At 41.9% G+C, this 22,074-nt stretch overlaps 3 protein-coding genes across 3 annotated transcripts; 2 read left to right on the top strand and 1 right to left on the bottom strand.

Annotated features, from left to right (window-relative positions):
- Positions 1-2,083: 2,083 nt before the first annotated feature.
- Positions 2,084-3,114, bottom strand: LOC100737110 (olfactory receptor 51V1-like). Its single transcript, XM_021062369.2, has one exon. The coding sequence runs from the start codon at positions 3,109-3,111 to the stop codon at positions 2,155-2,157; it is 957 nt and encodes a 318-aa protein (XP_020918028.2). The 5' UTR covers positions 3,112-3,114; the 3' UTR covers positions 2,084-2,154.
- A 5,331-nt stretch (positions 3,115-8,445) lies between these two features.
- Positions 8,446-9,402, top strand: LOC146399680 (olfactory receptor 51V1-like). The gene has a single exon (XM_084978277.1). It carries the CDS (start codon positions 8,446-8,448, stop codon positions 9,400-9,402), a length of 957 nt encoding a protein of 318 aa, XP_084834403.1.
- Positions 9,403-19,948: 10,546 nt separating this feature from the next.
- Positions 19,949-20,902, top strand: LOC110258301 (olfactory receptor 52P1-like). Its single transcript, XM_021081465.2, has one exon. The coding sequence runs from the start codon at positions 19,949-19,951 to the stop codon at positions 20,900-20,902; it is 954 nt and encodes a 317-aa protein (XP_020937124.2).
- The last annotated feature ends 1,172 nt before the right edge of the window (positions 20,903-22,074 follow it).

The following is a 22,074-nucleotide window of genomic DNA, read 5'->3' as shown; positions in this document are numbered from 1 at the left end:
CTTAGGATACGCATAAAAACATTTCGTTTAAACATGAATGTACATAATAGGAGAGAGGTCGTTTACATAACCATCATTCATTAATATCATCATTGAAGGTGAAGCTTCCTCCCCACCCTTATTGCTGAAATCATATATATTCTCCCCTATAACTAGAGGAAGCTAAGTAACAATGCTTTGCAAATAGGCTCTTTAGGAAATGGGTTACCAGGAGAGGGACAGGACCAATGGGAAAGGCAGGGATTCTGACATGAAGAAGCACCATCACAGGGAGCTCAAAAGAAAGGAAACCGTAAGAGGAAAGGAATCTGACGAGCACAGAGCCCTGTAAGCAGACTGAGCCACAGGGACGTGTGGGGCCATGATGAGTGGGGACGCTTCCGAAAGGCCAGAGTCACAAATTCAAGAGTCTTTTAATTAAAAGGAAAAACCAATCATATTTCTTATCGCATAGTAAAGCATTAAAAGACAACCCGAAAGCTAACAAAGCGACGATTCATTTCCAAATTGAACAAGCCTATGTTCTCTAGAACATTGTCCTCAGAACTTTATATGCTGGAAGGTGAACACGTGACAGTTCGTTTCCTCCAATCTACGCAGCTTAACTGAAGTAAGGCTCTGCTGATAACTTTGCTGCCTCAGTCACGGCTGGAACACAGCCAGGATTAAGTGGGATATTTAAAGAGAGAAAAAAACATATTTTTTTAACCTTAATATTTCTTAATTTGTTGGGAAATTAAAAAAGTAAAGAAAGAACCATGTACACCTGCATTTGATGACTGATTGTACCTAGGAAGAGGATGAGCTGTAGAAATAAAGCATTTGTTCAAAAGACTCCCAAAACCACAATTCTACCATGGACTTGGAGAAGAGACTTGTGGCTGCCCGACCGGAGAGGGAGGGAGTGGGAGGGATCGGGAGCTTGGGCTAATCAGACACAACTTAGAATAGATTGATGAGGAGATCCTGCTGAGCAGCCTTGAGACTATGTCTAGATACTCATGTTGCAACAGAACAAAGGGTGGGGGGAAATGGATACATGTAAGGATAACCTGATCCCCTTGCGGTGCAGGGGGAAGAAATAAATAAATAAATAGAAAACAAAACAGAACAAAACAACCACAAGTCTATCCCCTGTTCAGCTACTAATGTTTTACTTAGTACCTCCCTGCCTCACCATCCTCTTCTAAAAACGAAGGGGTTGGTTAATCAAACTGTCTTGATATTAAAGTCAATTGATATTAAACCAAGATTGATAATCATTCCTTTTAAAGTCAGTGAGCATCCCACACTATTCTCAATTCACTCCAAAGGACCGACGTATGTCTTTGGGAAGACTGGGTGGAGGCATGTAGACATGTGAAAGCTGATGAGCTGCCACTGTTCCCCAGATCTCTGCATTAAGCCATGCGGTCTAATCTGCCAATATCGGGCATTCTATGAGATGAGCAGGCTGAACTCTCCAGACACTTTTGTTTAGTTGTAAGTAAGAGTTACAAGCAGAAGTATGAATGAGCTCTACACAGACAATCTGTGACACATGAAAATAGTATGTAAAAGCTGCTTGCTTCATACAGAGTAAACACATATAAGTTAGATGCAAAAATGAAATATGGCTCTGAACTAGAATTCAAAAATCTTACATGCTGGGAGTTCCCATTGTGGCTGAGCAGTAATGAACCCGACTAGTATCTATGAGGATCTGGGTTCAATTCCTGGCCTTGCTCAGTGGGTGGCATTGTCGTGAACTGTGGTGTAGGTCACAGACGTGGCTCGGATCCTGAGTTGCTGTAGTTGTGGTATAAGCTGGCGGATGTAGCTCAGATTCGACCCTTAGCCTGGGAGCTTCCATAGGCCACAGATGTGGCCCTGAAAAGCAAAAAACAGAAAAAGCATAAATGGTATTAAAAATTTCTAAATTTGTAAAGTCCTCATTGACACACTATGGAATATAATTCACGTTTTATTTAATTTTAAAATTGGGAAACAAAATCAATAACACTCCCTCTGCCTATTTCTCTAATTTACTATGTAAGTTAGAAAATTCACAATCACTATGCCTTTACGCTGTCGAGCATTACAGGTAAATGTACTATTACTACAAATCACGAGTTACTTCCTTCGCAAGTACTACCTTCCCTCCCGTAAAACTCATCAACCTCGAGGACTCAGGCTTGTTTTAGGGAACCACCTCCGAATCCTGCCACGGATCTGCTGGGTCTTCACGCTGTAGATGATGGGGTTCATCAGGGGTGGGACGATGATGTAGACGTTGCCCATGAGGACGTGGACCACGGGCGAGAGGTGCTGCCCAAAGCGGTGCACCATGGTCAGACCAATGACGGGGATGTAGAAAACCAGGACGGCGCAGAGGTGGGAGACACAGGTCTGCAAGGACTTGAGCCGCTCCTCCCGGGAGGCGATGGCCAGGACAGAGTGCAGGATCCTGATGTAGGAGACGAGGATGAGCACGGAATCCAGAAGCAGGGTGCAGATCACCAGGGCCAAGGCATAGACGCTGTTGAAGCGGATGTCCGAGCAGGCCAGCCGGAGGAGGTCCTGGTGCAGGCAGAACGAGTGGGAGAGGACGTGGGGTCGGCAGTAGCGGAAAAACTTTAGGCGGATTATGGGAGCCACGATGAACATGAAACTCCTAACTAAAATTCCGAGCCCAATGTTGATGATCCTGGCGTTGGTTAATATGGATGCATACCTCAGAGGGTTGCAGATGGCAGTAAAGCGGTCAAAGGCCATGGCGAGAAGGACGGAGGACTCCACGAAGGACAGACCATGGATGAAATACGACTGGGCGATGCAGGCATCCAGGCTGACTTCCCGGCTGAGCCCCCACAGGACGCCCAGCACCGTGTGCACGGTGGACAGCCCCATGCACAGGTCCGTGACGGCCAGCATGGCCAGGAAGTAGAACATGGGCTGGTGCAGGCTGGGCTCCGTCCGGATCACATGCAGCACCAGGCAGTTCCCGGAGAGCACCACGGCGTAGATGCAGGAGAAGGGGATGGAGAGCCAGGGGTAGTGCTGCTCCAGGCCGGGGAAGCCCGCAAGGAGAAAGGTGGAGTTACTGAGTTTGGAATCAGGTCCAACAGACATTGATTTAGAAGGAAAAACGTACGTTAGCACTGATCAGGATCCATGTGTGTCTTCCCTGCCTCAGTGTCAAGTCTGAAGTAACAGCGACAATAAAAATTGGATTAGCATAACGGCTCACTAGATATAAGACCAATACCTGTATTTTTTTAGAAGCTCAATATTCTCTGAAACAGACTAAATTAATTGATGCCTACATATGAAACCTGCTTTTTATAAGAATCCACCCATCAGAAGGATCAGAATCCACATCTACAAATCATCACTTTTCTCTCAATACGTCCAACAGCAAAGACAAAGTGTCTTGGCTTCTGGGGGCACAGTCATGTTTAAGCGTACAAAATAGAAAAGGAAAGCGCATTGGGGTTGTTCATATATAAACCCGCTGCTATTGGGGTGTAGGATTAGCCATTGCCTGTTACATAAGCCACGAAGTCACTTAGAGAAGGCATTTATCAGTCACCTGGTCCATTCTGACCCCCGTGTTTCAGGGACTTAATCAAGAACAACTATCACTCACAGCAGAGATGCTCTTGCCAATCTTGAAAATCAGTCTCACTCCTTGCCCATCTGTCACAAGGGCTTTGAGAGTCTCGGAGAAGCCAGATTTATGCTGGTGCAAGAAGTATCAGAGCTGCTGGAATAAATCCTGGATCCCAGAAAATTGTGAGAGCAAGGGATGCTACATATCGTGCTATTCCCCTTCACCCCTGGGAGTGAGAGAAAACCCATGGGCAGGGTGTGCACAGCAGGCTTTGCAAGGTTTAAATATACTTACAAGTGCAAATTATAGAAATAATTCCTTCACCCTGATGGATCTGAAAATGAGCTTTGAACAGAGAGACCTAGAAACCTCTCATTGTTCGCTTCCTCCATGATTTGTCTTTACATTTTATGTGAGGGGAAGCAGACATATTTTAGCAAATTTTTTCTACTAATGTAAGATTTCATTTTATTTCCCTTCATTTCAGCTACAAGCTGTCCTTCTCGTCCTTGAACCCATGGCTTAAGTACTGAAAGAGGTCATGTGCAGACACATATAAAGCATGTATATAAATCATATAATTTGGGATAAGACTGATGCTCCTTAGAGGGGCTGACTGAAATCAGAGCCTCGATTTCCATAACGACGACACTGCTGAACATAATTTTAACATTTACTCTGGGCTCGGAGTCTGACCACTCTTTTTTTTTTTTTTTTTTTTTTTTGGTCTTTTTGCCATTTCTTGGGCCGCTCCTGCGGCATATGGAGGTTCACAGGCTAGGGGTCGAATCGGAGCAGTAAACACTGGCCTACGCCAGAGCCACAGCAACGCGGGATCCGAGCCGCGTCTGCAACCTACACCACAGCTCACGGCAACGCCGGATCGTTAACCCACTGAGCAAGGGCAGGGATCGAACCCGCAACCTCATGGTTCCTAGTCAGGTTCGTTAACCACTGTGCCACGACGGGAACTCCTGACCACTCTTTAATTATACTTAGAATTAAAGTAGTTATGTTATTCCATTTAATTGCTAGAGTTCTTTGAGGATTACACCTTTTATTAGTGTATAAAAGCATCACTCTTTTTCTGTGTGTTGGTTTTGTACCCTGCAACCTACTGTATTTGCTATATTTACACTCTTGAATTTTTATTTTTTTAATTCTGCATTACTATTGTCTAACTCCTCCTCACTGCAGGGGAGACAAAAAAAAAAAAAAACCCAGAAACTATATTTCTCAGATTCCGCTTATCGGTTTGATTCCTTGTTAAATTACCCTATTGAGAAGACTATCTACCAGATTTGGACAGGAGGGTATGGAGGCCAGATGTGGCAAGTTCATAGATTCTCTGACATCCCCCCCCCCCCCGCCTTTTTTTTGTCTTTTCTCTTTTTAGGAGCACACCCACGGCACATGGAGGTTCCCAGGCTAGGGTCTAATTGGAGCTGTACCTGCTGGCCTGCACCACAGCCACTAACCACAGTTCACGGCAACGCCAGATCCCCAACCCACGGAGTGAGGCCAGAGATCAAACCCGCAACCTCATGGTTCCCAGTCAGCTTCATTTCTGCTGCACCACAACGGGAACTCCATAAGAAATTGCTTTTTAAAGGATAGTCTGGATCAAAAATAAAATCAAACAAAATGAAGTAAACGTGAAGATGAATGTTTGGGATTATTCTCTGCTTTTATTTTTTAGCCCATGTTTTTCCACTGAGAATGAATTCACAGATAAAAAACTTAAGTTATTTAGCAGGTAATCTACAGGGTGCAAAGGAAAGCATGTGTACCTTACTCTAGATAGAACTAAGTACGAATTAGAGATCTGAGCTGCCAAATTCTCATTTAACACCAGTCACCCTTTTGGAGTTTCAATTCATTCTGTAAAACAGTAAGAGCAGTAATTCACTTACAGGTTGATGCGAATCTCAAACTTCACACTTAGGAACCACCTGTCTCATAAATGCTCCTCTAAAATAGTATATTTTATCAATAACTATAAATTAATCATATTTTATTTACAATTCTGCAGTTCAATATATTTAGTTAGCAAAAATGGCCTTAGCATACATTTAAATCTCAAATGAAATTTTTATCTTCATTTTCTCTTATCCCATATATTTAAAAATACCAAATAATATCAGCTACTATAACTACAAAATAGCATCTCCTTTGTTGTCTTTAAGGCTTCAGAATATTTTACTAAATATTTTTCTCTTTCTGATACAGGAAGGATATGTAGGAAGACATTAAGTTAAGAATATAGGGATCGTGGCTTTTACAGAAAGAGTGAATGATTTTGAATACCGAATAGGAAGTGGAATCAAATTTTCAGTTACTTATATGCAGACGGATATGTGAACATAAAATATATATTATTTATATGCTCTTACCCTTCAGTGACAAATAATTTGATACCTCATCTACTGTGTGAAAAACGTGAAAGAAGTTGGAAGGGGGAGTAGGCTGGGAAAGTTGGGAAAGGGGGGGTCGTTGAAAGGGAATGATGCCTGAACGTCTGCTCAACATTCCGTCTGACCCAAGTCATCCACCTCCTGGCTGTTTGCCCTGGGCAGGCTGCTTAACCTCTCTGGGCTTCGGGTAATACTGTAATAAATCTGTAAGACTGGGATAGATATGAGCCTTCATGAGCTTCATCATGAAATTAGCTATTTTTTTTTAAATGCTTAGAAATTTTCTTCACAAGTAAAAATAAATCCAAGCGCTGTGTTTTGCTCTTATTGGAAATATTACTAATTGCAAAAATGGACTGCTAACTGTCTCTGCGACTTAGTCCTACCTAAAATTAATTCATACTTGGGTTGATTTATACCACTTACAACCTATGCTGGTCCTTAAACATGGGGGTAGTGTTTATTAAATATCAAATGTTAGAGCATGCCAACAGTAGAGAGTGGACTTTATAATTTAATCAAGAATAAATGTTATTTTTCTGATTATTACTATTTTTATCCCTATTATACTCTGAAAAGAGCACTGTCTAGCTGAAGTTCTAAATTTTGTGGACAGCACAATTTAGATCTGATATTTTGTAAAAATGGTACAACCTTCTGATAACAATAAAAGTGATAACATCATATAGTTGCAAAATCACTAACATTTATTTAGTGTTTTAATCAGTACAGAATAAAGGAAATGGGGGATTACAATCGGATTTGAGCTGTTTATATACAAGGGCAAGTTTTTCAACAAGATTATATCTAGTGCCTTTGACGATGTGGGTCTCTTGAGGGCAATATCAGCTTAGACAAAAATCAAGCAGAAAAACGGTTACTTCAATCTCTTCAATGGCTAGAAAAATAGCAGTTCTGGTAGGCAGAACAGACATACTAAAATCAAGCAATAATGCTTTGTAGAAAGGGAATACTTGACCTGTTTATAGCATCTTTAGTCTACAGTGGTTCTTAGGCCACATTCCATCATTCACAACTGTTACGCCTACTGTACAAGTCTACTTGACAGGGGAGAACATTACTCCCACATGTTTACTGGGAAAAAAAAAATCAAAGGAAGGTTTCCTTCAGCTCCTAAGTGAGGAGGATAAAATGTGAACTGACGGATTCCCAGAGAAGATGCAATGAAGACAGAGCCTGGGAGCTCAGAGTATGTGCTCTGGGCTCAGACTGCCTGCCTTCGCATCTTCACCACTGAATCACTGTATGACTTTGGCAAGTTACTCAGCCTTTTGGAACTCAGTTATCATTGTTGGGCGGGGGGAAGCATGGCTCATGACAGCACCCATTCCTTGAGGTTGATGGGAGGCTTAGATTACTGAATATATTTCTTTAGTTTTTTTACTGTTATTTCCCAAATACAATTTTTTTCTACTGTACAACATGGTGAGCCAGTTAGAATATTTTTTTTTAAATTATTTTCCCACTGTACAGCAAGGGGGTCAGGTTATCCTTACATGTACACATTACAATTACAGTTTTCCCCCACCCCTTGTTCTGTTGCAACATGAGTATCTAGACATAGTTCTCAATGCTATTCAGCAGGATCTCCTTGTAAATCTATTCTAAGTTGTGTCTGATAAGCCCAAGCTCCCGATCCCTCCCACTCCCTCCCCCTCCCATCAGGCAGCCACAAGTCTCTTCTCCAAGTCCATGATTTTCTTTCAGTTAGAATATTTTTTAAATGCCTAGAATAGCACTGGAAGAGTCAAAGACACTAAACAGACCAAGACTTTGCTAAATGAAACACATTCACAGTTTGGATAATTCTGGATTACAGTCAGGAGCCCAGCCTGCACCAGTCCATGTTCTAGTTGCTTTCATCATTTCATGTTATTGAATATCCCTGGGGACACAGGGTCCATTTATATCCATTAGCCTCTTTCTGAATGTCACACATCACAGCCCTCCAGCTCTGTCTTGGGGGAAGGATTTTAAAAAGATACAGTCCTCTTTCCTGGGAGCAGACAAGCAAAGAGAAGAGAGATTGAATCACCGGGTGCGTGAAAATGTCCTCTGAGGTTAAAGGTAACTGCCCTGCACAGTGATGCTGAAGGACCAACATGCTCGTTGGGAATCGAATCCCAGCAGACGTTCTAACTGCTTGAGAAAAGACAACATTATTGAGATCACTTTCTCCTTTGTCCTCCTTCAACGTTTGTTTCCAGGTAGAAAAGGAACAGATTTGCATACATGGCCAAATATCTGGATGATGGATGGGAACGACCAGAATGGTGACCCTCTAATCGAGAGACGTGTGTGTTACACGATGACCCACCTTTGCTCGAATTGATTCTGAATGAGAAAATAAGCTATATAAAGATCATCTACCAAATGGACATAATGCCTGAAGCATAGAGAAAACCTCACAAATTATCCATGCCAGCTTTTGCTGCTCGCGACACCAACGCCTCCACCTTTCTCCTTGCGGGCTTCCCCGGCCTGGAGCAGCACTACCCCTGGCTCTCCATCCCCTTCTCCTGCATCTACGCCGTGGTGCTCTCCGGGAACTGCCTGGTGCTGCATGTGATCCGGACGGAGCCCAGCCTGCACCAGCCCATGTTCTACTTCCTGGCCATGCTGGCCGTCACGGACCTGTGCATGGGGCTGTCCACCGTGCACACGGTGCTGGGCGTCCTGTGGGGGCTCGGCCGGGAGGTCAGCCTGGATGCCTGCATTGCCCAAACTTACTTTATCCACGGTCTATCCCTCACAGAGTCGGGAGTCCTTCTGGCCATGGCCTTTGACCGCTTTACTGCCATCTGCAACCCTCTGAGGTATGCATCCATATTAACCAACGCCAGGATCATCAACATTGGGCTCGGAATTTTAGTTAGGAGTTTCATGTTCATCGTGGCTCCCATAATCCGCCTAAAGTTTTTCCGCTACTGTCGTTCCCACGTCCTCTCCCACTCGTTCTGCCTGCACCAGGACCTCCTCCGGCTGGCCTGCTCGGACATCCGCTTCAACAGCGTCTATGCCTTGGCCCTGGTGATCTGCACCCTGCTTCTGGATTCCGTGCTCATCCTCGTCTCCTACATCAGGATCCTGCACTCTGTCCTGGCCATCGCCTCCCGGGAGGAGCGGCTCAAGTCCTTGCAGACCTGTGTCTCCCACCTCTGCGCCGTCCTGGTTTTCTACATCCCCGTCATTGGTCTGACCATGGTGCACCGCTTTGGGCAGCACCTCTCGCCCGTGGTCCACGTCCTCATGGGCAACGTCTACATCATCGTCCCACCCCTGATGAACCCCATCATCTACAGCGTGAAGACCCAGCAGATCCGTGGCAGGATTCGGAGGTGGTTCCCTAAAACAAGCCTGAGCACTCGAGGTTGATGAGTTTTACGGGAGGGAAGGTAGTATTTGCAAAGGAAGACCCAACAGATGCGTGGAAGGATTCAGAAGTGGGTTTCCATGAAGAGCGGGTAAGATGCTTTAGATCAAAATGGTGTAAATAGGTTCAAAGCAGAAAACTTTGGGCAAAAAAGGGGAAGGGATAGATTTATTCAAGGCAGTTCAATATAAGGCAACTGACCATTAAGATTTGATGTGACAGGCCATTAGTTCAAAGACTTTGAGTATCAAGAATGGTGAAAACCTGTATTTCTCAATTCCGGTATAATGCTGGAAGTTCTCATAGTATACTTGTTCATCACAGGCTGCTATTATTTCTGCCTAGGAAAAAGGACGATTTACTCTTATCCAGAAAAATTTTATTTCATAAGAAATATCTCCAAGAATGTTATTCAAACATAGATGCTATATCTATCAATGGAGGCACAGTTTTTTCACCACTTGGTATGGTTGCCTTGATCAATATGGAAGTGAAAACTGGTCCTTAGAATTGGTCCTTAACTTTTTTTTATTTTTATTGATTTTTTTGTCTTTTTCAGGGCCGCACCGGTGACATATGGAAGTTTCCAGGCTAGAGGTCGAATTGGAGCTATAGCCGCTGGCCTATGCCACAGCCAAGAAACGTGGGATCCGAGCTGCATCTGAGACCTACACCACAGCTCATGGCAACGTCAGATCCTTAACCCACTGAGCGAGGCCAGGGATCGAGCTCGCGACCTCATGGTTACTAGTCAGGTTTGTTAACCACTGAGCCATGACGGGAACTCCAAAATTGGTCCTTAACCTTCAATGATGTTTTCAGACTGGTTCACAGTTTGCTTGTAAATTTCATCCAAAGCATCCACCTTCCTCTTTTCATTAATCTATCGATAGATAACTCTGTCTCCAGCTTCTCGGAGGAACTTTAACACTCTCTTGTGTATTTATAAATGGACACCAACTTCACGCTCTCAACTCTAGTCTTACATAAAATTGATGTCCTTTACTGTTCAGAATAAATGTATTACTTTCTTGATTTAATCTTCCATTATCTTTTCTAGATTTGATTGCAAGTAAGGCGAGAACCTTTTTTTTTTTTTTTTTTTTTTTTTTGGTTTTTAGGGCTGTACCCGCAGAACATGAAGTTTCCAGGCCAGGGGTGGAATCGAAGCTACAGCTGCCAGTCTACACCACAGCCACAGCAACGTGGGGTCTGAGCTGTGTCTGTGACCTGCACCACAACGCACACCAATGCTGGATCCCCGACCCACTGCGTGAGGCTGGGGATAGAACCCTCATCCTCATGGATACGCGTCAGACCTGTTCCCGCTGCACCACAACGGGAACTCCCAAGAACTTTTTTTGTAGAAGCATTTCCTACTGATGGAGAAAATATGTAGCACTTAGGAATCAATGTGAGCTCAGTGATTAGCCACTTGAGAAAGTAATAAAGTCCAGCCTGTGCTGTAAACCTGGTGAAAGTGTCACTCAGGAGACTCTTCAAAGGGAGCAGACACGGCTCTCTTTTCATCTCTAGCAACAGATCATCTTCATTCTCCTTAATCTCATCACCAAATTAGGAAAAGAAAATGCTAACATATATGCTACCAGGTAAAGCAAATCCTGATGACTTTGTAGAACTCTGTCCGTGAATTTCTGAAACCAAAATTGGTCCACAGTTCATCCCTTTAAAAAATCTCTCCAAATATTCTAATTCACAACCACTTCCCCTCTTCTGTACGATAGACTCTGAACTGTTACTTTCAGGACCCAACCTTACGGTGCGTATTCCGAAGAGATAATGCTATTTTGACATAGATTAAAATATCTTAAGTCATAATAGATATGAAACCAGCTAACTCGTAGAAAATATATAAATATCTAAAATAAGAGCTCTGAAATTCCAGTCTTCATCCAAAAATGTATGAAATAGAAATAGAAGAACTTGGTGAAAAACTGTACGTAGAGAAACGCGACTTTGCTAATTAGATTTCTTTGGAGCACTTAGCTGCATTTTGGAAATTCAAAAACCAAACAAATCATAAATGGCGCAGCCGATTAAAAATAAAAATAACTTCCAGTCTTAAAGGGTAGTATGGCATCCAGTTGACACCATCATTGGACCTTGTCCCAACATCTCACTAAAATTCATTTAAATGTGTATAAAATGATGAGTTAAAAAAACTTGAACATGAGCAAAACAATTAAAATATTGAAAATGTGGAAGTTATATCCATAATATAAATGGACCTACATTGCAAATGAAGCTGGCTTAAAACATACATTTGATAATTTATGCCTCTTTACTTTATGAACTGAATAGAACTGCCAACCCAAATGTAATTAGGGAAGAAATTTTTATTCCATCCAAATTAATAAGAAAACATATGGTGTTGAAAACAGCAATTGTTTGCATATAAAAAAAAAAGATTGTTCACTGATTGTTGTCATAATTGCCTTTAAAGAATGGAAAAAGTAAAAACCTCCCTCTGTAGCACGATAATTTAGTATTATTTAACGTATTAGTCCATGAAATGAGTAAAGAAATTAAAATATTTAAATGTGAAGAAGAAATCAGTGTAATAATTTACATCAAGCTTACTCTAAATGTAACACTTAATAGTTTTTTCCTAATAATCTGTTAAAATCATAAACATTCAACAAGCAGCACCTTCTGAAAATGTCGTTTTTTTTCCTTTTTTTTATTTAAGGGCCACACCTGGGGCATATGGAAGTTCCTAGGCCAGGGGTTGAATCAGTACTGCACTTGCCAGCCTACACCACAGCCACAGCAATGCTGGATCTAAGCTGCGGCTCAGCTGGTTACGAACCCGACTAGTATCCACAATGGAAACTCCCCTGAATGACATGTTTTAAAGTAAATGGCTTAGGAGTTCCTGTTGTGGCTCAGAGGGTCAAAAACCTGATATCGTGTGCCTGAGAATGAGGGTTCGATTCCTGGCCTTGTTCAGGGGTTAAGGATCTGGTGTTGCCACGAACTGTGGTGTAGGTCACAGATGCAGCACAGATCCAGCAAAAAGAAAAAAAGAAAAAAAAGACCAAAAACACTATTTGAAGGTAAAATAGAAAGACAATCCTATTCACAAAAGCAGCACCTATAGATATAAATGTGCATAAACATACCAGGAAATCATTAATTCTCTGATGGAGAATTGTAAGAGCATCCACTTGAAGAAACATAAACACATTTTTCACTCTATTTAATAATATTTGTTCTCCTAAAACAACTCTACAGTTTCACTGTGACTAAATAAGATGCAATACTTTGAATGTACAGTTTTTATAGCTTCTGAGGGAAGATTCAAAGAAAAATAGGAAATTGTATTAAAAAGAGAAGATTTCAAATTTAATAAATTACATTTCAAAGCAACGATATCTTACATAATAGGGCATTTGAACAAAGAATACCCACACTTCTCAATGTAAAAGAACATTAAGTACGGAAAGAAAATATAGATTATTTAATGGCTATTTGGGAAATTTAAAGCTAAATCCAGACCCAATTTCCTAACCCAATCCAAATATTGCAATATTCCAAAATAATTTATAGGCAGATCAATATTTTATCCTTAAAAATTTAATTGTAAAATTAAAGAATTTTTTTAATGGTTTTTGGATAAGCAATGCCTTCCCAATAAAGACAGGAAATAAGTGTTCATAAAATGAGGCTCAATTACACTGACACACCGTGCATATAGACACACACACACACACACAAAGAAGAAATCTCAAGCTCTTAAGATATTTGCAATTTAACACAAGAATCCATCTACTTAGGCAAAGCACTCTTATAAATCAATATGACAAAAGGCAAAACAAGCCAATAGAAAGAAGACACAGAATTTAAACTGTCAGTACTTGGGGGGAAAAAATGAAATGGCTAATAAATATTAAAAGGATGTTCAATCACATTTAAAATTTAAAATAATAGGTCAAATACAATTTCATCTCTGGTATGCAGAGGGAAAAATAGAATCGCCTCTCAGGACCCAGTGTTGCTAAGGCTGTAAGGCCAGAGACCCGCATGTGCTGTGATATGGATGTAAGTCAGCAAACACCTCCGGAGGCCTATTCGTCAATGACGTCCAAACACCGCATCATCACACCCGCTAACACTGGGATCTCTTACTTAGCTTAGATCGGGGAATTATTACAACATACATCATTCTACAACTTCTAAACCCTTGGGGGTCATCAGCTAAGGTTTATTCATTTTACCACAAACAATTATTACGATGTACTTCTTATTTTAAAGTTGTATCATGAAGGAAGTTCTCATTGTGGCTCAGCGGGAAGGAACCCAACTAATATCCATGAGGACGTGGGTTCGATCCCTGGCCTCATTCAGTAGGTTAAGGATCCAGTGTGGCCGTGAGCTGTGGTGTAGCTCACAGACATGGCTTGGATCTGGTGTGGCCGTGGCTGTGGTGTAGGCTGACAGCTGTAGTGCCAATGCGACCCCTAGCCTGGGAACTTCCATATGCTGCAAGTGAGGCCCTAAAAAGCAAAACCAGAAAGAACTTGTGTCATGAAAAGACATGTAACATTGTTTCGCCAAATGTTAACAAGTGTCTGAATTATATAAACTCTAAAATTCACTTTTTTTGTTCTACAGGTAGTCAATTTTTATAACAAAATATGCCGACAAAATATCAGCAAATGGCTGTAGGAAGCTACAGAAACACTTCTAAACATCACTACATCTTGGTTGAATTAATTTTATGAGTAATCCTTCTCAACAGGACTTCTCAAGAAAGCAAACTTAACTTGAGGTGCAGGAGATAATTTGTGGTGACATGGCCGTGATTTGGTCTCTGAGTTCTCAGACAGCCACATGTTCTTTGCGATGGACACGGGTCAGAGGAATAGCTTGGAAAATTGAGATGAGACTTTTCTGTCATGGTATCACCACAGAGAACTCACATCTGGTAAATGAGCTTGTCTTTTGATGCCCTCTTCAACCCCTGTTTTCATGGCCTAAAACGTGTCTCTATGAACATTTCAATGCATCAAGGTGGCTGCGTCTAAATTTCTGTCCGGAAACACACTAGCTCTCCATGGCCCCCAACGTAACCTGGTAGAATTACATGGTGTCTTATGTGAAACGACACTCAGATTGAATTACAATCCAGACCAATTTCTTTCCATCAAAGTGATAATTGTCCAAAGTAACCCTACTTCCTGCCAGTGTCTAACACCTTTACATCGCTGGTTCAAAATGATGTTGGTGTCGGGGCAAAAAAATTAAGCTCTTAACGTTGATTTTACAATCAAATCATCAGCGGGGCCCAGAGCCCTCAAATTTCCATCTCAGGGAACACTTACCTGTTCCCAGGAGAGAGACCTACACCTGCATAGGCGGATAAAAGAATGAGGACGCGAATGCCGTGGAGGTTAGGAAAGGGAGTTGCTTCTAGGCAGGTTCAAGGTCCTGTGACGTCAACGGCACTGGCTCACAAGCAGAAAAGGCCAAGAGCAGAAAGGGAAAGGAAGCAGAAGCCGTGCTGTTTGTAAGAAAGATGTCATAACGAGCGTTTAGAAAGGGCCAGGCTAGAAAACATCAGTGGGGAGACCCCGTTCAGGACGGAAGGGGAGAGGGAGCTGTGCCCAACGGGCAGCACCATCGAGATTCCAGCAGATCAGGCTGGAAGTGAGTCCAAGAGACCAGAACTCAGTCCAAGGGCAAAGGTGGGGACACGTTAAAGCAGGATCAAGAATGCGAGAGCATTTTAAAAAACAGGCAAAATGTTGATGACTTTACACCCAAGTGGATGATGCTTTTCAACTAAAGGCGCCACCGGCAAAGGGAACAAGTGGGTCCCCAGGGAGAAGCTATGGGCAGAGGCTGCTGCCAGGTGTCGGGTTAGAATCGCTGAGAAGCACCTACAAATCATTAAGAAAAATTCAGCATCAACAATACAAATCATCACTGAGTTAGAGCAACCACTTTACAAGAGAACATAAATCACAAATGACATAAAGCTGAGTCTCCAGCATATGAAGGATACTCAGATGCACTAGGGGAAAAAAAGAAAAAGAGGTGTTATCTGAAACACATGAAGGAAGGAAGTACCATTTCATTACCATGTTAGACCAGAAAAATATCAGAAACTTAAAATCCAGAAATAGAGTAAGTACAACTCATGAGCTGCTGATAGGAGAACAGAGGGTAGAATACCCCTGAGCCTGCGAATACGTGTGCACCTGTGGGTACACGGTGAGGAAAATTAGACCTCGGGAAATTGGGTCTCCATAAAATGGCACAAGGGCAGAAGAACCACACAATGGAGCTCTTGAAACGGCCTGAACTTTCAGATCGTGGTGGCCTTATTACGTCCTAAGCCCGATATTAATTTTCAGACCATATGTTTACACAAAACTCATTTGCACTTCTTGGTCTTCTTACAGCCTTTTCCAGGAGCTAAACATTTGCTTAACAGTCCAGTAACACTGGGAACCAGGGGTCTGTCTCTAGAGACTGTATTTTCCAAAGAGAAATATGTGAGCTTTGGCCACACATAAGCTCTGGGGAATCACAGCATTACAGGTCTGCCCCTGTGATAATAGGTCTGCAAAGTCCGGGCCCACTTTTGTTTTCCCTCCATTTCTGTGTCTCCTACGTGTATAATCAGGGGACTTCTGGACCTTCCAAACCCTGACGAGACTCCTGGGCATCATATTTCATAACTACTGACTTGTACGCAGAGGCCATGATGTCCCCAAAGCCACCACTGCCATATATTTTAACCATCCCTCGGCAAGTGGCTTTGTCTGGACAGGAACGGAAAACTATCATTTGAGGATTTGCAGGGAGCAACAATTCATATTATTATGTGAGGTATTATTTCAGACCAGGCAGGTGGAAGTCAAGTGGGAAATTTTTGAGACAGAGAATATATATCTACGTTTATAAGAGACATTAGTAGGGTTTGAGTAAGGTGATTTTGTACGAGAGAATAGAAGGAAATATTCTCAACGTTAAAAAAGTACTGATGCACTATCTTTCTTCTTAAAGCAAGAATCAAAGTTCCTTTAACAGAAGGCAGAGCTATTTCTGCTTGTGTAACTCAGAGTAGTCATAATATTGAACAAACATAGCCTAAGAAAGCATTAAAAAAAAGAGTAGGAAATTATTACAGAGATGCTGGCCATCTCTGGAGAGTCAGAAGCTTGAGTTGCAGGATACAAGCCTGTGAAACACTTAGAGGATACACGAAAACCTCCGGTTTTCACTCAGAACATACCGAGAGCTTATTAGATTTCCACCGCTTCCTTTTTATGATGCTGTCAGTCTCACGAAGGAGGTAAATGTGAGACTAACTGGGACAGATGATTCAGAAACACAGAGAGAATCTCCTCAGTTTGTAGGCAATCACTTACCTACTTGGCAAAAGAGTTTTACTTCTCTGTAAGGGAGATAAATTAACCTAGGGGATAGGGAATTTTCAATTTGCTTTTCAGAAATATGTGAGATATGGGCTGAGATAAATGAAGAGCAACAAAAGGTTAGTGAGTTTATCTTAAACTCAGTGCAATTAACTAGGAGATAGGACGCAGTGATTAGGGGGAAGTTTCAACTGAACAGAACAACGTGGTTGTTGACATGGTGAATCTGTCTAAAAACAGATGACTGGTTTAGAGTAACCATGACTGGATATTAAACTTGGAGCTGGGAGGGTTCCTTCTTTCCTGTCTTTGGATGGAAATGGTGAAGGTGAGTGCACATTTAAGGATGCTTTTGAGTAGAAGAGGAATTCTCAGATAATTTATAATTCTTCATTTTCGCTTCTAAGCCACAATATTTAATCTTAAAGACAAGATGGTAAGTGCAGGTTAACTGAACTTATTAGTGGTTAGCCTCTGTTGAGTATTTGCTGTTTCAGCCACTTTTCTAAAGGCGAACTCGTTCACGTTGATCTATTTTTCTCTACACGAATATTCGCATTTGTTATAGAAACCGTGTGAATGAGGACACATCATTTCCATCAGCCTAATGAGGAAACCAAGACGTAGAGAGATGAGGTGATTTTCTGGGATGCTAAAAAGTAAGTAGCATAGCCAGCATTTCCACGTAGTCCAATGCTATTCTTTAATATCGTTTCTCACAATAACAACTTACACTGATTAGGTGCTTACTGTGTGTTATGTGGCCAACTAAACACGTTAGATACATTCAGATATATAATCCTCAAAGCAACAAAACAAAAATAAAATGCATTCTTATGACTACATTTTAGAGTTCAGAAAACTGAGATACAATTTAAGTGACACGACCCCCAAAGCTATTTGATTTTCCTCAGTAACATTCAACAGTGCAGGTGCAGAAGCATCACAGGGAGATACAATGTCGGGGAGCTGCAACAAAGCTGAGAGAAAAAGAAAACGAAAGAAGATATGTGAGTGTGCTGACAATTAATAACCGCAGGTATCTAGAGAGAAGGAATCTGTGCTGGGTGTTAGAACATGAAAGAACAGGCAGTGGTACCCAGGATGCGATCTTTTGGAAAGTGTGTTTTCTGAAGAGCGCAGTTAAAGATGATGGTAAATTCGTGTGGGAGAAGGTAAAGCGTGGAGTAATTTATTATTGGGGGAAGGAAAGTGGGAAGATGAATGGTAATTAGGTTCATCCATCTACACTTCAAAGTCACCTACTAATACAATAATAAGGCAAACAGAATTATACAAACCAAGCCATATGGCAAAGTTTTCATTGAATATGGGTTTGAGATCTGCTTGGTTTTAGACATGAAAAAGGATGAGGAGGAGGGTTTCAAGTGGGTGGTATGAAAGAGAAATGAGACGGAAAATAATGCACGAGGTGAGGCTCATGCACTCTCCAGATTATACCAATTTAAGGGAAGGGTACACTTAAGGAAAATCAGCCTTTTATTTTCCTTTACATCCTGTCATCTTCTTTCATCATTTTGTTGTTGTTGTTGTGGTTTGGTATAAGATGGGAGAATGAGCTAGAATCCTGTGGGACGAAGCTGAAGCTACAGGCATGAGTTACATAATCCTTTTCTAAATCTTTTTGTTTTTGCTGGGAAAAACAAATTAGCATTACTTATTTTACAAAATACATGTTTTTCTCAAGCCCTGGAAACAGTTTAAGGGGCAAAAAAAAAAAAAAAAGATTTGGCATACATAAATTGTTGCTCTTCAGTCCTCTAATATCTTTGACTTATTCCTTAAATGGAAGCAAAATGTGGGATATCAATGGCATCCAGAAAGAAAGCAAAATGCAGGGTAACATATACATTTGCAGCTTTGCTTATGAACAGAAGAAAGGACATTTTTAAGTTATGCCTGTCACTGAAAATGCAGTCTTAGAAAGCTGTTCTCGATGTTTCCAAATCATTTCTTCTGTTCCCATGTAGGCTCCAGCACACAGGGGTCTTTTGGTGGCAAACCTAAGCCTCCATGCTACTGCTTTAGAGGAGGAAGCACCGTATGGGTGAGAATTGAGAGAACCCACTGTCTTTGATTAGACTGGAGGATGAGCGAACGTGCTGATGAAGAGAGATTTAGGAAGCTGAGAGCAACCACGTTCCCAATCTGCCCACAGAGAACCTAAGGTGCTGCCCTGATTTAAAGCAGCCTTCACACTATCAAATGACCAGGCCTGTCTCAGTTAACATTAAATCACTGACAGTCAGCTGCTTCCGCAGTATAAAGTGAGCAAAACAATGGTCCTTTTATTTCATGTTTTATATAAAAGTGGTGTACTTATGGAAGTAAATGAATGCTTACCCAAAGATGTAACATTTGTATTTATCAATGTGTGTAAAGGATATATAGGAATGGCAAAGGTGGGCTTATTAACTCTTCGAGGTGGACAACGAAGAGATTAGAGAATGTTCATCAGAGATTAAGAAGATCAGTAGAAGTTTGTCAGGCAGAAAAGGGACCGTAGAACTGAGTCAACGGTAAAGTAGGTGTGAAGCCACAGGAAAGCAACCCCAGGGAGTATGATCCCAGAGCAGCTGGACGTTCTGGAACACACTGAAGAGAAGTCGTGGCAAGCCCGGGGCTGGAAAGAGATTGGAAAGTTACAGAGTGTATTCACAACAACTTTTTTTTTTTTTATTAAACCATGACCTTTAAAAATTTGTTATTTACAAAATTTTGAGGAAAAGGGCGCTTTTAATGTAAGATTTTAAGTAATCAGGTTTGACTTTTGAAGGATTATTGATAAAAGACTTTATAAGGAAAAGTATAAACTACTTAGTGGATATAAAAATTAAAGCGTAGAATACGATAAAACTGCAGAGGGAGGAGAAACGTTCTAAATAACAAGTCAATCTTGTTAATTGCAGAGAAAGAGACTGGGGTTCAGAGTGGTGAAGGGATTTGCCCACTGAGTTACAGACATTCTAGAGAAGAGTTGGCTCGTCAGAGAGCCTGTCACACAGTGTCTGGAGCCTCTGTATATAGGACCATGGAAGAAGCACTTGGCATCCTGCGTTTTGCGCAGAGGGGACTCAGCTGGCTATGTGGCATCTGAGCATGTGAGCTCCTCAGCTCTGACATGGCAGACAACTCTACACGGCACTGCATCTCATCTTTCTTCCTGGTCGGTGTTCCTGGCTTGCAGGACTTGCACTGCTGGATCAGCATCCCTGTCTGCCTCCTGTTCTCCCTGACTCTGCTGGGCAACAGCAGCATCATCGTGACCGTCAGACTCGAGCCGAGCCTCCACCAGCCGATGTATTTCTTCCTTTGCATGCTGGCCGTGAACGACGTGGCCCTGGCCTCGTCCACAGCCCCCAAGATGCTTGGCATCTTCTGGTTGGATGCTCACTGCACTGACTTTGATATGTGCCTCGCACAAATGTATTTCATCCACACATTCTGCATAGCTGAGTCCGCCCTTCTGGTCGCCATGGCCTTTGACCGCTATGTGGCTATTTGCATGCCCCTCCGCTACACAACCATCCTGACGACACCGACGGTCAGCAAGATGGGTCTGGCTGGTGTGACCCGAGCCGTCCTTATGGTTTTACCCTGTCCTCTCCTCATTAAGAGGCTGCCGTGTTACACCCAAGACGTCATCAATCATGCTTATTGTGAGCACATGGCTGTGGTGAAACTGGCCAGCGCTGACACGCGTGTTAACAGGGCATATGGCATCTCTGTGGCCCTTTCAGTGATGGTGTTGGACCTCGGGCTCATAGCCACCTCCTACATCAAAATCCTTCAGGCGGTCTTCCGGCTCTCCTCCCAGAACGCCCGCTCCAAAGCCCTGGGCACCTGTGCTGCCCACGTCTGCACTATACTTGTCTCCTACACGCCTGCACTGTTTAGCTTTCTTACCCACCGCATTGGCAAGAAGGTGCCCCTAAGTGTCCACATAATTTTTGCCAGTTCCTATCTCCTGGTGCCCCCCGCAGTCAACCCCCTGGTGTATGGCGTCAAGACCAGGCAGATTCGTGTCCGAGTGATTGGTCTCTTTTGCCCAAAAAGGAAAATTTCTGAAAACTAAAATATGTAAAAAGAAACCCATGTTACAGAACCTGTTTCATGAAGTCATGGTGCATTAACAATAATTACAATCTTATCCCTAACATCCTTTATTTCTTTTTCTTTAGTTTCAATCTTTTAAAATATTTTCTCTCTCTTTATCTTTTTTTTTTTTTTTTTTTTTAGAAGTGAAGGCATGCTTCTTCCTGTGAAGCTTTAATAAATGCTAGCTGTAATGGTTATTTATTGTTGACATTATTTCATAGAAAATTTGTAGAGTTCATTTTTTATAATATTCACATGTGGGAATGACTAATTCTTGCAACAGTTTAAAAGCAAATACATTGGACCATGCAACTCATTCAACAGTTTTTTTCCCCACATTTTGAGTCGCTAAATGCTCTGTTTAAATATTCTTGAGCATAGGAGTTCCCATTGTGGCCCAGCAGGAAGGAACCTGACTCGTATCCTTGAGGATGAGAGTTTGATCCCTGACTTCTCTCAGTGGGTTAAGGAGCTGTTTTGTCGTGAGCTGTTGAGTAGGTTGCAGATACAGATTGGATCTGGTGTTGCTGTGGCTGTGGCAGAGGCCAGCAGCTGCAGCTTTGATTTGGCCCCTAGCCTAGGAACTTCCACATGCCACAATTGTGGCCCTAAAAAAAGCACACACAAAAAAAATTCTTGAGTATAAAATCATTCAAATCATTTCAAGTTTTATCTGCCTCCTCAGCGCAGCAGGCAGTACATCGGTGTCATTATTTTCAAGTTTCTTTTTACTTATTTCAGTAACGACAGATTAACATGCCAAAAATCATAGCTGTGTGTTTGCTTACTAAATCCTTCACATATATTTACTGCTTTAGAACACAAAACTGCAATGTGAGATAGGTGTTATTATTTTTCTAATGTATCTGTTAGGAAACTGAGACACAGAGAGATTATGTAAATTGTACAAAGTAACTTACCTAGGAAGTAGCAACATAGAATTTGAACCTACCGACACCAGCTCAAGAGTACATGCTCCTTATCATGCTATACTAATCCACAGATTTTACACTTATTTCTCACCTTAAAAATATGGAAACATTTCTCTAAACATTTTTTATTTTATTTTCCCACATTTGTTCTTTGAGATATTGTGACAGATTTCTTGAGTTTCCCTTAAGCCCTTTATACCTAATAACTTACAATTTT

The sequence above is a fragment of the Sus scrofa genome, chromosome 9, assembly GCF_054392235.1.
Source record: "Sus scrofa isolate SSC_HxYL_T2T_F1_AM1 chromosome 9, Sscrofa_HxYL_maternal_Yorkshire_Landrace_v2.0, whole genome shotgun sequence".
Taxonomy (NCBI): domain Eukaryota; kingdom Metazoa; phylum Chordata; class Mammalia; order Artiodactyla; family Suidae; genus Sus; species Sus scrofa.
This window is presented reverse-complemented; position numbering and strand designations above follow the sequence as displayed.